Raw genomic sequence first — 17,373 nt, forward strand, 5'->3', positions numbered from 1 at the left:
TATAGCAGGTTTTCCCACTATTTTCATTTCAAAGGTGGTACATCCCTCCAACTTTTTCTCAGATCTAGTAGAGAAATAATATATATCTTAATTTTCTACAGTCTAACTTGGGGAGTCAAGAACACAGCATGGAGACAAAAAGACAGTTGTAAGGATGAACCGAGCTGCTGTCAATCCTTAGATCATCAAAATAAAACCTAATATTCTTTTGGAATACATAAATTGAATGCAAAGTCAAAGTTTTGAAATTCAAATGTAAGTTTCGATAAAATTTTCAATAAATAACCACTGCCGAGGCAAGATTGATTTGGTCCATTTTAAATATTGAATATGAATCCACTCTTTAAATTTTAAAAGGAGTGGATATCTATATTTATATAGTAGATAAGGGAAGATTAGGATTTTTCAAGAGCTCTGAGACTTAACTTTTCCTTTTATATGACCTTAGAATCATTGAGAATCAATAAATTATGGACCGTCTCTCTACTCGGAGAAAAATGATAATTATTTATAATTTTGTGCATTTTTTGAAGACTGAAATCTTAGACTCCCACATAGAACCTATTCTACAATATTGTTCTTAATTAATAACATCAATAACAGGTTTTAACCATTGTTTTATACTTATATAAAATTTTAATTGTTCTTTAATTCATACCTATACAGACTGGTGGGCTGGGCTGCCAGAAGTATCGATTTTCTACCTGGATGCAGGTTATTCTTTCCTCTCCTTGAAGCTCATATCCTGGGTCACACTGAAAAACAACAGTATCTCCAGGTTCTCGTCCATCCCCATTTCGCGTCCCATTCATGGGAACCCCTGGGTCACGACATGCAGTGGCAACAGAACCTATGAAAAGACAGAAACAAACCGTTAGTTTTGATGATACCAAAATCAATTTCGAAGTTCCAGTTTGCACTTTCCACATATCTATGTGCTTTTAGAAAATTAACTTAAAAATTCCGGGGCCAACTTTTAAAAGCTGGCATAATAAATACTTTTTAATTTTTTTTGTTAAATAATTTTTGTGCTAACTTGTTTCAAGAAAGGGCATGGAATTATAGTAGCTAAATAAAAGATTTACTTGCAATCTATTATTTTGATGCTCTGTGAAAGATACTGTGAAGAAGATAAAAAGAAAGCTGCAGACTGGGAGAACATATTTGCATGAGATATATTCCACAAAGGACTTGTGTCTAGAATATATAAAAACTCTTAAAATTCAACTGGGAAAAAAAAGGAAGAAGAAAAACAATCCAATTACAAAATGGGCAAAAAACATTTCAATGAAGAGAATACCAGATGGCACATGAAAAGATGTTCAACAACATTAGCCATTAGGGAAATGCAAATTAAAACCACAATGAGACATTACTACATACTTATCAGATTGACTAAAATAAAAAATATGATAACACCAAATGCTGGCAAGATTCTGGAGAAAACTGAATTATTCATACAATGCTGGTGGGAATATAAAATGGTACAGCCACTCTGGAAAGAAGTATGGCAGTTTCTTGCAAAACTAAACATGTGCTTGACATACAATCCAATGACCGCACTCTTATCAAGTGCAGTTTTATCCCAGAAAAGTGAAAGCTTATGTTCACATAAAAAGCCGAACATCAATGTTCATAGCAGCCTTATTTGTAATAGCTGAAAACCAGGAACAACCCAAATGCCCTTCAACAGGCGAATGATTAATCTAACTTTGGTAAATTCATACCATAGAATATCACTCAGCAACAAAAAGGAATGAGGACACACACAACAACTTGGATGGATCTGAAGGAAATTATGCCGAGTGAAAAAAATGCAATATCAAACGGTTATATACTATTTGACTCTATTTATGTAACATTCTTGAAGTGACAAAATTATGAACTGGGAAACAGATTAGTGGTTACCAGCAGTTGTAAGGGCAGAGGATGGAAGGAGGTGACTGTGGCTGTAGAAGAGTAACACTAGCGATGCTTGTGAGGACCTGTACTGTATCTTGACAGTGGTGGTGGTAGTCATACAAATCTACATAGAATGAAATACACACACACACACACACAAGTATATGTAAAACTAGTGAAATCTGAATAAGGTTGGTGGATGGTATCAATGTCAATTTTCTGGCTGCTATATTGTGCTATGGTTACGTAAGAAGTTGTCATTAGGGGAAACTGGGTGAAAAGTATACAGGCTTTCTATTATTTCTTACAATTGTATATAAATCTAAAATTACCTAAAAATAAAAATTTTAAAAAATCATTAGAGAAAAGGAGAATAGTATGAGACCATAGGAAAGTAAACATTCTTCTATGCATAGTATATGGTACATTTAATAATAGAGTTAACTCTAATTATTCAGGTTAATAGAACCAAATATTATTCTGAATTACCACAAAGTAGTTTTACCCTAAAGCATATGCCAATTAAGTATCAAAACAAGGAAGCTATTAAAATTTCCACTTAAGTAAGCTATTATTAAACTATATTTATAAATGTATTCATCACTTACACAAATTATTCTTTAAATTGCATATTAATGACACAAATTGCTGGATTACAGACACATAACTGTATTCACTCCTTCATTCACTTACTAACTGAATATATTCCAGCCATCGTGCTAGGTGCCAGGAATATGAAGAAGAAATAAGTAGACACAAATAGAACTGAACAGACTTCAAATTGTTCTGTATAGTGGTGGTACAAATAAACGGATTCTATTGTACACATCCTTAGTAGGAAGATGGGTATAGGTAGATAGGTCAATAGATCAATAGATAGATTCATCAATATATCAATCAATCTGTTAATCCATCCAGTAAACTTGTGGCTCATCTCTCTAATACACCCACACAACAAAGAAACCAGAATATCTTTATACCATATCGTAATGCTCTAATACTCAAAGTTGTATGGGAATCAAGAGGATCATATCAGTTAAAAAGCTGAAAAGAAAACTGGATATTGATGAGACACTAGGCCTGACACTGCATAAAAACAGCAACAACAACAAACGTGATCGCACATATATATACACACACACATATATACATACACATATGTATATTTTTGTTTATGTTTTTGAAAGAGTAAAAAAAGGTTATTTTTTAAAGGATTTCTTTTTTTAAAGGGTTGCAAAATGTAGACTACAAATGTCATTTCACCAATCACTTAAGTGAAGCAAAATCTATCATCATATATATAATGAGAAGTCTTATTAGTTTTGCTTCCTTTTAGTGATAAACGAGTGTTTCTGAGCACTGTCTATGGACAGGGCCTTACATGTATAATTCATTTAATTCTCCTAATAACACTATGAGTCAACTGTGATTATTAGCCTTATTTTGGAGGTGAGAAAAGTAAAGTTTAGGAAGATTAAGTAACCTGTCCTATATGACAAAAACTAAAAAGGGTGCAGAACCAAGATTTGAACTCTACTCTCTGCAATTTCAGAACTCAAATCCTTAATATTACACTAGCCTGTCCTCTTCTACTTGTAACTGTCCCAGAGATGCAATTTCTCTCCTTTCTAGTTAAATAAAATAAAATAAACCCCACTAAGAAATTATGAAAAAGGTAGAGATTATATCCATGAATAGAAAAACTACAGCTGATATAATCTGAATCCACCTTAAAACATATTCAATCTACCTTCTTAAGAGTTATTTTTGAGAGAGTGGTTTTTAGTTGTTACTAGAATAACAATTGAACTCATATTGGAGAATATTGGCAGGAGAGGGATAAGGACTTGGTTGCAATTTCCAAGTGAATTTGTCCTGGGATACCCATCACAGTTCCTTAGCAGAATATCCATCATGCCTCAGAGTGTCTGGCAACTATAATCTTCCCATATTGATGGAGATTTTTTGTAAAATGTTTTTTTGATAAGCTGAGTCATTAGGTTTTTCTTGATTTGCTCTGGGATGGTCTCCACCAAAACTAAACTGATCTCTGGATTAGTTTTACAATATATAAGTGGACAGTGATGGTCTACAGACAAGATTTACATTTAGAATGTTTTTATTGGAAAGAAGTGACAAAATTGGAAATGTGCTATAGCTTTCAAACTGAAAAATAAGAATAGCATAAAAAACTATGAGAAAACTTCTCCCTTTTTGTGAGGCTTCCCATGTGCTGGACTCTGTGTTGGCAAGAAGCTTGAAGCTTAAGGTGAACATTCTTGAAAGCAAAAACGTATCAATAACAATGTTATGAAAATGTATTGAAACGAAAACAGTTGATACAAACGTCTTAGCTGAGTTTGAGGAAAAAAGGTGTTTTGCTCTTTTGTCAGATTTACTGTGCTTAAAGATTTAAAGTGGAACCAAGGAGCTAAAACAAGAAGGCTTTGATATGACAGCTAATACATAATATGTATGTGAAAATAAACATTTGCCTTTGGGTCAGTTTGACTTCAAGGAAGAGAGGTGGTAAATCCCTACTGTTCCTTTTTCTCTCAATTAAAAATAAATTAAGAGTAAGATTTTAAAGTACAATAGAGAATGATGGGGTTTAATGAAAGACCAAAGAAATTTTTTTCTCTTGGAATTACCTGAGTTCTAAAAGCAATTAGTTGAATATAAATAGGAACAATCACTTGGTGTGAATCTGTTATCTTATTTTCTTTACTTATTCCAAGTTTGACCTCCATAACGGTTATACTCCGCGTTTGTGGGTAGACAAAATTATAATAATTTTAGCATCAATCATCCTTGTTTTCTGTATGAAATAGAAACTATAACCATTGAAGAAAATAAATAACCATTTAAAAAGCCATGCTATCTCCTTGGGAATTAGGAGTGAAATAATCTCACATATTTAGTATGATTTTAAAAGCGATTATATAATCTTAGAATTTAATAGTCACTTATGTAAAAATACATTAATAATTTTTATTTGATATATATTTTTACTTTGGTGGAACACAATCCTTAAAATATATCATTCTTATTTGCAATTCTTTCTGTTATTACACAAATTTTTAAGTAGATGTTTGATCCTCTTTCTCTATTTTCTCCTATTCTGGAATAAAATATAGTGTATTTCTATAGAATGAAGACTTATTTTTGCAAGTAAGTATTTTAGCTTATCAACGGTTTTAAACATATAAAATTTTTTTAAAAGTATACGTCAAAACATAATATACTTACCACCAATGCATTAACATGTGTAATTTCTATTTATTTTCTTAACTTCTTTAATTCAAATTGCTTCAAATTTAACTGATGAAATGAATATCTGCATTTGCTCTATTACGTTTAAGTCTGCCATTTATTGCCGATTTTTCCTAACATAGCTATGCAAAGTAAGCAGAAATTCCAACAAAGATAAAAGGTCTTAACAACCTTGTAGTCTCACCTGTAATGATATCATGAAAAGAACATTCTGGAAAGTGTATATAATAGGCTTATATGCTATAATATCCAAATCTTGCTTAGATTTAACTTTCAAAACTTTATGAAATTTACAGTAAAAGATGACTTCCTGTCCTTGTTTCCTTCCCTTGAAAAGGACTGCCCATTTACATTCCGGTTAGTCTAGAATAGGAATTATCGAGTGGCTAGTCTGTTACTCAGCTGTAGATTGTGCTCCTTACACCAGCTGATTATTCAGTAGAAAATATAATAGCCACAGGGGGAAAAGTATTATGTAAATAGAAGAGTGTGGGAATAGTTAATATTGTTAATATGTAGTATTTATTGAGCAATTGCTATCTTGCAAACACTGTACCATGAGCTATATTGCATTTGATTCACAAGAAGTCTGGTTACTGTTATTATTCATATTTTTCCAATGAGAAAATTGAGGCTTCAAAGCAATAAGAAACTTACCTAACATGACACAGTTACTTAGGACAGTTAAAATGGGAATGGAGACATGAGACCATATCCAAATGACACTTCCTAAGTAAAAGTGATAGAGCCCTCAGAAAAAAGTACTTAAAGTGTGGACTATAGTATAAAAATCAAATGATGTGATTAATTAAATTGGAATTTCTAAAATATTTTATTAATCTTTAAATGTAATTTTAAAATCATAAGAGCAACTATCTACCTGCCTGTCATTCTGGTTGGAGTAGTCCAAAAACCTACACATTTACAACACTTAGCTTTAAACATATCTTTTTCTTACTGAAAAAAAAAATGCACAGATATCAACATTACAGTCTTATTCACAGGATTCCACTGGTATATACTGTATCAAACAATAAAGTCTGTATTTATAAGGAAGCTGTTCATTATGAAGGGCAATTAATTTAGAATAGATACTAATAAAATAATAATTATAATGATTACTATTGAGAGCATATTGAGCTCCCTATTGAGAGCATATTGTTTGCAAAATACTTGGCTAAAGACTAAGTTTATACTCAAGCTAAAACACAAATTCTTATGAAGTATTGTGATCATCCCCATTTTCAAATGGGTAAATGAGCCTCAGTGATGTGAAGTGCTTGCTCTCAGCAGAGTGAGAATTTGAACTCAAGCAACATCAGGGCTCTTAACTCCTACAGGACCTGGTCTCAGCACAAACCTATCCCATTACCAGAGAAAACAATACAAAGTCATGCCCTACTAATGGAACTGTGACAGTTGCTGATTGATGAAAGAATTAGCCAAAAAACATTAGACCTAGTTTCAAATGGAAAGGAAAGAAATATCGAGCAGTTTATAACCCTTCATTACACAAAAACATTTCTTGCTGCTGATATTTCAACATAAAGGGAAACACAAAAGAAAGACCCAGAGTTATTTTTTGCAGGTGTTATTAGAAATAATAAAAATAAAATTTAGCCTTATATATGCCAAATTTAGCCATATATGTGCCAAATGATATTCTTTAAGTAATTATAATACTAAAGACATTTCCATTCCAACTGCTTTTTCATTTTCTTTTCCCTTTCCATCCTCTCTTTTGTCTGACTTCTTTCCTTACAGTTAGTTGAAGTAATAAGATTGCCCTTATTTTACCACCACCAAATCTATTAGGTCACTGGCATCTGCATCCATATTCTCTCCTTCCTCTCCTGTTGCAATGGAGAAGGTGCCCTTGCTCTATGTAAAACTGACCCTAGTTCTTGTGCTCCTGGTATTAAACCCTCTCTACTTCTCAAGGACTTCATTCTTAAACATTTATCATCTCTTCTGAATCACCAGTTCTTCCTTCTGTACTGGGTCATTCCGAACAGCATACAAAGTTGGCTTATATTTCCATCTTAAATAAACAAACAAAATCCTTGTTACATTCCCATCCTCTTCCAATTATTTTTCCCATTTCTCTCCTTTCTTTAATAGGAAACCAATTAAACATCTCTCCTAAGGGAGATATCTGTAAAACTGTCTCCAGTGTCATCACCAGCCTTTCAATCGATATAGTCACTAAACTCCTCTTGTTAAATTTAGGCTGCCAAATCCACTGGTAACTTTTGTGCCTTCTTTCAGAAACTTCTCAGCAACATCTGTCACAACACTTTTTTTCTTGACCTCTTAGTCATCAGACTCTGCAGGTTTTCTTTCTGGCTTATTTGCTGCTCCTTTTCTCTATCTTTTGCTGTCTCTCAACCTTTTTAACCCAATGCCTGAGGGCTGGAGTACCTCAGGGATTTATCCTTAATGTTCTGCTCCCTTCTTTTTGCTATTTCTCCCTGGACAACTTCATCTGATCCCATGGTTTTAAATACTCTTTTTAACAACTCAAGAACACAATACCATTCACAATTGCAACAAAAAGAATAAAATACCTTGGGGTGAATTTAACTAAGGAAGTAAAAGACCTATACAACAAAAACTACAAGACTTTCCGGAAACAAAGTGATGACGACATAAGGAGATGGAAAGACATTCCACGCACATGGATTGGAAGAATAAACATAGTTAAAGTGTCCATACTACCTAAAGGAATCTACAGATTCAATGCAATCCCAATCAGAATCCCAATGACATTCTTTACAGAACTGGAACAAAGAATCCTAAAATTCATATGGGGCAACAAGAGACCCCGAATTGCTAAAGCAATCCTGAAAAAAAAGAACAAAGCTGGAGGCATCACAATCCCTGACTTCAAAACATACTACAAAGCTACAGTATTCAAAACAGCATGGTACTGCTAGAAACACAGATGCACAGATCAATGGAACAGAATTGAAAGCCCAGAAGTAAAATCACACATCCACGGACAGCTAATCTTTGACAAAGGAGCTGAGGGCATACAATGGAGAAAAGAAAGTCTCTTCAACAAAGGGTGCTGGGAAAACTGGATAGCCACATGTAAAAGAATGAAAATTGACCATTCTTTTTCACCATTCACAAATAAACTCAAAATGGATCAAAGACCTAAAGGTAAGATCTGAAACGATAGCACTTCTAGATGAAAATATAGGCAGTATACTCTTTGATCTTTTCGGACACCATGTCTTCTCAGACAAGGGAAACAATAGAAAAAATAAACAAGTGGGACTTGATCAGACTAAAGAGCTTCTTCAAGGCAAGGGAAAACAGGACTGAAACAACAAAAAAAAACAACCCACTAATTGGGAAAAAATATTTGCAAGTCATATATCCAACAAAAGGTTAATCTCCATAATGTATAAAGAATTCACACAACTCAATAACAAAAAATCAAACAACCCGATCCAAAAATGGGCAGGGCACATGAACAGACATTTCTCCAAAGAAGATATACGGATGGCCAATAGGCACATGAAAAGATGTTCATCATCACTGATCATCAGGGAAATCCAAATCAAAACTACACTAAGATATCACCTTACACTCATTAGAATGGCAAAAATAACCAAAACAAAAAGTGACAGAAGTTGTGGAGGAAAAGGAACCCTCATACACTGCTGGTGGGAATGCAAACTGGTGCAACCACTATGGAAAACAGTATGGAGATTTCTCAAAAAATTAAAAATAGAAATACCATATGACCCAGCCATCCCACTACTGGGTATCTACCCAAAGAACTTGAAATCAGCAATTCCAAAAGTCCCATGCACCCCTAAGTTCACTGCAGCATTATTTACAATAGCCAAGACATGGAAGCAACCTAAGTGCCCATCAACTGATGATTGGATAAAGAAGTCATGGTATATATATATACAATGGAATACTACTCAGCCATCAAAAGGATACAATTGTCCCATTCACAACAACATGAATGGACCTTGAGGGTATTATGTTAAGTGAAATAAGCCAGATAGAGAAAGGCAATCTCTGTATGACTCCACTCATATGTGGAAGTTAAACATGTAGACAAAGAGAACAGATTAGTGGCTACCAGGGGAAGGGGAATGAGGCGGGGGTGGGCACAAAGGGTGAAGTGCTGCACCTACAACACAACTGACACACAGTAATGTGCAACTGAAATTTCACAAGATTGTAAACTATCATAATCTCAATAAAAAGTTAAATAAATAAATACTCTTTTTAGCGTAATGCCTCCTAAATTTATATATTCAGCCTACTGTCTCTCCTGAGCTCTAGACCATTCTGTTCAACTTCTTTACTTGGATATCTAATAGGCCTCTCATCTTACCATGTCCAAAATACAAAATTATAAAATCTTTTAGTTTTCATATTTTTGGAAAGAGAAATGTTTAAAAAAATTAGAATTTCACCTGTCTATGCAAATTTTTCATAGGCCATTGATGTCAATAAAATCAAATAAATATAATACAGTTCCAATTTTAAAATTCCTAATTGCAAATTTACTTCTAATTTATTCTAATACTCAGATACAAATACTTTTATTAGAAATAAATTCACCATAGAAGGTGAAATTATTGACACAAGAAATAAACTGAACATTAGCAAAAATATAAAATATTATAATTTTTACTTTATTTTTTATGCCAGTGATGTTACCTTGTATAGCAGCATTCATTCTAACAAAATGAGTTTGTATCTGGTTACCATAAGTTAGAGGTAAAATTGTAACAACAGATTTTTGCTTTCAAAATGGAACTGTTTTCATTCTACCAAAACCAACTTGTATTCACATCAGTTTTTTCTTAATAATTCTCATGAACCAGAAAGTAAAGACATGTAAAAGTAATATGATTTCATAACTACTTATTGTATAAATAGAAATAATTTTTCAAAATATGCTATTCTTATACTAATTATATATAAGTGCATGTCTTCACATGCATTAAAAAAGAATGTATTCTCTAGTTGAGAAAACTTACATTAATGTTACTAAGAAATTGTTTTTATAATGCCCTCAGTCTTCACCAATGATCTAAATCCACTGAAAGAGTTAACTGCATTTATTGTTAAGTAACATGTGACCTTATCAAATCAAGCTTTATGATACCCTAGGGATAAATGGATCTTATATATAAGAAATTGAAGAGAAGCTTCCACAATAGTTAAAAATAGTTCATCAAATAAATATTTGTGGACCAAATGAACAAAACTACAACTAGTCATTTCAGTGTATGCTGAAGGTTTATATGTAATTCAGTATTTTTTGGACACTGAGAAACATTTATTCCAAGTATGCAGTAACACAACATTTACACTATATTTTAATTTGCTTTAACCTATCTGGATAACCTGAGGATGTTTTCAGAACAAAGCAGATAGCACTCAGTAGCACAGAATATAACTGAGTTCTCAGCATTGTTACAACTCATCAGTACTATAAATATACTTCCGACTTCTCATTTTATATTTGTTTTCAACTAATTGAGTGTAATTTAATTGGAAATATGCACTTCACCTAATACAGATTTCACAATCCTAACTAGTGCAGGTATAGGTTTCAACTAAAATATGGATGATAATTTGAATTATTATTCAGAGATAATGTCTGAATTACCATCTTGGTGATCTTTGGCAAACTAACACTCCAGTTTTCTTATGGCATTGTTTTGTACAACAAAGAATACAGACACTAAAATCAGTCATAAGGTCTGTGTGTCCTTTCTGTCCAGAAAGTTGACTTTTTGGTATAAACTTGTTTACCTCGAGACCTTTCAAAAAAGAAAAATCTTGGATTCATGCAGTTGAATAAGTAATGCCAGCAAAAGCAGGAGGCTTAGATTCCAGTCTTGACTGTAGTAAAAAAGGGGTATTGATCAGGTTGTAATGATTCCCTGAATTTTAGCTACCTCAACTGTAAAACTGGCCCAGTAATATTTTACCCGCCTGGTTTAGTGTTATATAAAATCTTAAAGTTCTATTCTAACAATTATAATTTATAATTTTATGAAAAATATCAATTCTGAAATAAATCTTTAAAGACCAGTAGATTTTACTATTCACTGTGTAGTTGTCTAAGAAGTTGTTTTATATTTTTTTGCAATATGTCAGGAGACTTCAACAAGGTCATAGTCCAAATTTGGTATTCACAAGGCTTTACATTCTTTTTTTCCAGTTTTATTGCCTTACATTTTGTATTGACTAAGAAGTGACACTGCATTCTCCACTTCAGTACCTACAAGGAAATCAAGTTGGGTAATGGGAATATTTAACCTGGAAGAAAATCCCATCCAGAGTCAAATCAATCAGAAAATATTTGAAACGCAGATGGTAACCTAGAGGTGAATTTCACCCTGGGGAATTTTGCCCTTGATTGAGCCCTTGCTTTGTACAAGATCCATCAATTTTATAAAGAATGTTCAACATCATTATTAGGCCTACAGTCTGCCAGCTATTCAGTGATGTGGCTATCTTTAGAATTTCATTATGCTTCTAAGCATATACCTAATGACATGGCAAGTCAGGTTAAAGTAGATGGCTGTATGACAGACATTCCCATCAACTCAGGAGGGAAACAAAGCTGCTCATTGCATGGGACGCAAAAGAAACCTCAAAGCTAGTGTACAATACTTCCAAGTGTATAAAAATATCTTTTAAAAAATACCTATTTATTCATTCATTTCACCAGATAATTGTTGTGCACCCACTATGAGCCAGGTATTATGCTTGATATTGGAAATATATTTTAACAAGAGATAACACTTCCCTACTTTAATTGATTCTGTTCTCCAGTATGTGGACAAAAGTGGGGAAAAAAATCACTGATCTAATTTTTGTGAAATCAAAAGGTAAGTTAGGTTGAAGACTGTCAATGTTCCCCACACAGAAAACTGATTTCACATCTAAAGATTATAAAAGATCATATAAAAGTCTCACTTGAAATAGAAACCTAATATTTGGGGAACATAAGAATTAATGAGCAAGAAAAGAAAAATCACCTAAGAATAGTTTTATATTATTTCTAACTGACAGTATATAGTATCAGTGTGCTTGTTCTTAAAAGATTTCCTGCTCAATCAGATTCATTTAACATTTACTAAGTACTAAGTACCAGGTGCAGTGCCGAGTTCTGGGGATATAAATATCAATAAGATAACACCCCTGCCCTTCAAAGGAACACACTCTAAGAGGGACAGCAGATGTGCACATAGCTTTAATATAATAAAATGGGCATTAAAATCAGGCGGCTTTTTGTCATTAAAACTGATAAATTCTGGGCGCAGAATGAGAAGCTAAAAGTAATTTAAATTATGTAATTAAAATATGTACTTACTAATAAAATTGATACTATATTGATACACTTTTCAAAATAGATATTTAAATGAAAACTACTTTAAAAATAATTCCTAGAAAATTAAAATGCCATATGCCTGTGGACAAAGAAACATCTTCTTTATGCAAATTATCTAAACATTAAAAATAAGCTAAGCAAAATAATTACTTGTGGTATAAATGCACATTCTTTTTTGAAGAAGAAGAAGATTACTCCTGAGCTAACATCTGCCACCAATCCTCCTATTTTTGCTGAGAAAGATTGGCCCTGAGCTAACATCCGTGCCCATCTTCTTCTACTTTATATGTGGGATGCCTACCACAGCATGGCTTGCCAAGCAGTGCCGTGTCCGCATCCGGGATCCCAACCAGCGGACCCTGGGCCACCGAAGCGGAATGTGCGAACTTAAGCACTGTGCCACCAGGCCAGGCCCTACACATTCTTTAATTGGTTTCTTAGCCATATTTAAAGTCTTTTTACTACTTTTTTGTAAAGTGTGGGGTTCTCAATGTATCCTTATTTTTATTAGCATTGCTAAATGTGTTTTCAATACATTTTAAATTGTTGCTGTGTTCAACTGATGTCTCCACAGGCAGTACTATTTTTAATTGAGAAAGGTTTCTCTTTATAGGTGTTGAGGTATCTGGTAAGCTTAGGGCTAATTCTTTAAAATGGAGGAAAGTTCAAATTTGATTTTTTTCATACAACATTGTGCAAACATTTCAGCTCAAATATTTTCATAGACACCGAATTTTTACTTCTTTTCAGAATATATTTCTTTGACAAATTTTTATAAGTTATCAAGAAAGTTATCTTAAATTACAATTTTCTGGAATATTTCACTTAGAAGCTGTATAATTGCATGTATTCTCAATTTTATTCCATTCTAATATAAAATACAAATTTAATCCTATTAAAAATAAGAACTTTTTGGGGGCAGGCCCCCATGGCATAGTGGTTAAGTTCAGTGGCCTGGGGTTTTTGGGTTTGGATCTTGGGTGTGTACCTACACACCACTCATCAAGCCATGCTGTGGCAGCATCCCACATACAAAATAGAGGAAGACTGGCACAGATGTTAGCTCAGTGACAATCTTCCTCAAGCAAAAAGAGGGAGATTGGCAACAGATGTTAGCTCAGGGCCAATCTTCCTCACCAAAAAAAATTAGTAATAATAATAATTTCATCAAAAGATCTTTTCTTCTCACAAGTCAAGTCATACTAAAGCACAATAGTTTTAAATTTTAATTTTGTACCATGTTTGAAGTTTCAAACTTTTATAGAGATAACATCTAAATATCTTCCTATTTCCAACCTTTGTTTTCAATAACTGCAATTCACCAAAAATTTCAAAGGCTAAAGATCTTTAGCACTCCAATAACTGAATATCTTGATTAAAGATTTTCAACTACTTCTAATGTAAAGCAAACAAACTTAAAGGTTTATTTTCAAAAAAATTCAACACCATAGTAGGGCATTTAAGTTGATTATGCAAAAGAGTGCTTCAGAGATACAAATCTTTGTAGGTCTGAATGACAAGGAGCAGCAAAAAGAGAAAGTAGTACTGATATACTAAAGTTTATTTATTTTTTGAATCAGCATTATTCTGCCATTCACATAAAAATGAAATTCACTTATTTCATTGTGTATAAAAATATTTGTAAATTTCATAACATTTTTATTGTGATGGTAGAATTTGCTTGGCTGCAGTTATGAATTGTATGTATTTACAGTCAATTCTAAGTGCATTTCTGTTTCTTAATTTTATAAGAACTGTATTTTTATTATGAAGTTGTGTTTAACCAAAATTTATGTATTTTTTCACAAAACAAATAACTTTGTCTTTAATATTAAAAATTTAATCTTTTTTAATATGTCTCCTCAGGCAAAAGCAGCAAAAATAAAAATAAACAAAGGAGATTACATCAAATTAAAAAGTTTTTGTACAGTGAATAAAACCATCAACAAAACAAAACGACAATCTACTTAATGGGAGACTATATTTGCAAACAGTATATCTGATAAGGGGTTAATATTGAAAATATATAAAAACGCATACAATTCATTATCAACAAAACAAATAACCTGATTAAAAAATGGACAGAAGACCTGATAGGCATTTTTCCAAAGAAGACATACAGATGGCCAACAGGTACACGGAAAGGTACTCAGCATCACTAATCATTAGGGAAATGCAAATAAAAACCACAATGAAATATCATTTCACACCTGTCAGAGTGGCTATTATAAAAAGGACAACAAATAGCAAGTGTTGGTGAGGATGTGGAGAAAATGGAACCCTCATTCACTATGAGTGGAAATGTAAATTGACACAACCAGCATGGAAAACAGTATGGAGGTTCCTCAAAAACTTAAAAACAGAACTATCATACAATCCAGCAATACCATTTCTGGGTATTTATCTGAAGAAAATGAAAACACTAATTCAAAAAGATATATGCACCCTATATTAACTGCAGCATTATTTGCAATAGCAAAGATATGATGCAACCTAAGTGTTCATTGGTAGATGAATGGATAAAGAATAAGTGTTATACATATATATGCAATAGAATAGCACTCAGCCATAAAAAAGAATGAAATCCTCTCATTTGTGACAACATGGATGGATCTAGAGGGTATTCTGCCAAGTGAAATAAGCCAGACAAAGAATAATATTCTATGATTTCACTTATATGTGGAATCTAAAAAAACCCAAAACAAATGAACAAATAAAACAAAACAGAAATAGACTCATAGATACAGAGACGTAATTGGTTGTTGCTAGAGGGGAGAGGGGTGGGGGGAAGAGCAAAACAGGTGAAAGGGATAGGAGGTACAAACCTTCAGTCATAAAATAAGTAAGTAAGTCATGGGGATACAATGTACAACATAGGGAATATATTCAACAATACTGTATAACTTTGACTGATAGACGATAACTAGTCTTATCAGGGTGATCATTTTGTAATGCAAATAAATGTTGAATCACTATGTTGCACACATGAAACTAATACAATATTGTATGTCAACTATAATTCGATAAAAAATTTTTTAAAAATTTTATTTGATCTTTGTTAAAAAAGATTAAAAAATAATTGTCTGCTTAAAGTTTAAAAAATGTATTTTGGTGTTAACATATAGAGAAGTGAGATAAATGAAAACAATAGCCTGAAGGAAAGAAGCAGGGGATGGAAATACACTACTGTAATGTTCTTACATTATATCTGAGGTGGTGTAATATAATTTGATTGTAGGTTTTGATAAGTCAAAGATGCATGCTATAAATATTAAAGTGCCCCTCAAAAAATGTATAGGTAAGCAGTTAACAGAAGAAGAAACAATGATGATGGAAAAAAAGTAACATTGCATAGATGGGTCCAATAAAAAATAAATAACAATATGATAGACAAACTTGATCATATGAACAATTATATTAAATATAAATAGCCTAATGGTTTAAAACACTACATTTAAAAGATAGAGATTTTCAGACTATATAAAATATCAAGACTCAACTAGATGCTATCTCAACCATGTGTTATTTAAAGTAGAAACTTACTTTAAATATAAAGACATTAATAAGTTAAAATGATGCTAAATGGTATACCATGCAAATACTAATCATAAGCTATTCATATCAGACAATGTAAACTTTAAGACAAGGAAAATTACTAGAGAAAAGAGAGGGGGGTCTCATACTAATGAAAGAGTCAACTTATTAAGAGAACACAGCATCTCACATGTATGCACCTAATAACAGATCTTCATAATATATAAATCAAAAACATAATAGGACAGAAAGAAAATAGAAACAAATCCAAAATTGCAGTTGGGCATTTCAACACTTCTGTTTCATCAGTTGATTAAAAAAAAAAGTAGACAAAAGCCCACTAATGCCTTAGAACACTTCAAATACAACCTATCAACCAATTGTACCTAATTGGTATTTATAGAACCCAACAATGGCAAGTTCACATTCTTTTCAAATGTACGTGGTACATTTAGAAAACTATATGCTGGACTATAAAACAAGTCTGAGTAAATATAAAATTATTAAAATTTTAAATTTAATGATTTTATAGTAACAGATGGTTCGTCTTTGATACAATGAATTTCCAAAGATCATACTTCGTGTCATGAAATGGATGTAAAAAATGAAACTTTGGTTGGAATTAAAATATTATAGGTGTGTAATGTCATTGATTCTCTATTGGAGGTGACTGATATGAAATGGAATCATTTAACTATTTGTGAAGTTCTTCTGCTAAAGAAGTTGCCATATTAACACTTCACACATACGGAAAAAAATTTAGAATATGGAATGAAGAAATTAGTTTAGCAGAGTTTTCATTTGCTCTTAATGAAAAGCCACACATTTTTTAACAGATTAACGTCTTCTGGTTTTTGCATAGTCAATGACACCACTATGTTCCCAAGTATGTTAACATGTATTGTGTGCAAGTTGCATTTTCATCACCTTTTTCGTTTATTTTTAATTGAGATGTTATTGGGTTTTTTGATGATTAGCATGTCAAAAAAATGTGTTTTTTTGGGTTTTTTGATGATTAGCATGTCAAAAAAATGTGGTTTTTGGAGTTTTTTGATGATTAGCAGACACTATGAGTAATTTTTGCATAATCCTTAATATATAAATACTAAACATCTAAAAATCATGTAGTCAATCCAAACAGCTATTCCAATGATTTATCGTCTTAAAATTTGTAGGCAATTTGTTCATAAAACAAGAATACCAAGTATCTATATCTTAAAATATTAATATACTATTAGGTCTAAAGTCTCAACATCTCAAGTTTTAACATCATACACTCT

General features: G+C 32.4%; 1 protein-coding gene across 5 annotated transcripts in view; it reads right to left on the reverse strand.

Annotated features, from left to right (window-relative positions):
* CSMD3 (CUB and Sushi multiple domains 3) overlaps positions 1–17,373 on the reverse strand; it is a 1,176,027-nt gene that overhangs the window by 266,119 nt on the left and 892,535 nt on the right. For all 5 annotated transcript variants that reach the window (XM_044781000.2, XM_014843283.3, XM_070481504.1 and 2 more), the window contains one exon: positions 659–850. In XM_044781000.2, the coding sequence (XP_044636935.2) occupies positions 659–850 (192 nt within the window). The remainder of the gene's footprint in view (positions 1–658; positions 851–17,373) is intronic.

The sequence above is a fragment of the Equus asinus genome, chromosome 12, assembly GCF_041296235.1.
Source record: "Equus asinus isolate D_3611 breed Donkey chromosome 12, EquAss-T2T_v2, whole genome shotgun sequence".
In the NCBI taxonomy this organism is placed as follows: Eukaryota; Metazoa; Chordata; class Mammalia; order Perissodactyla; family Equidae; genus Equus; species Equus asinus.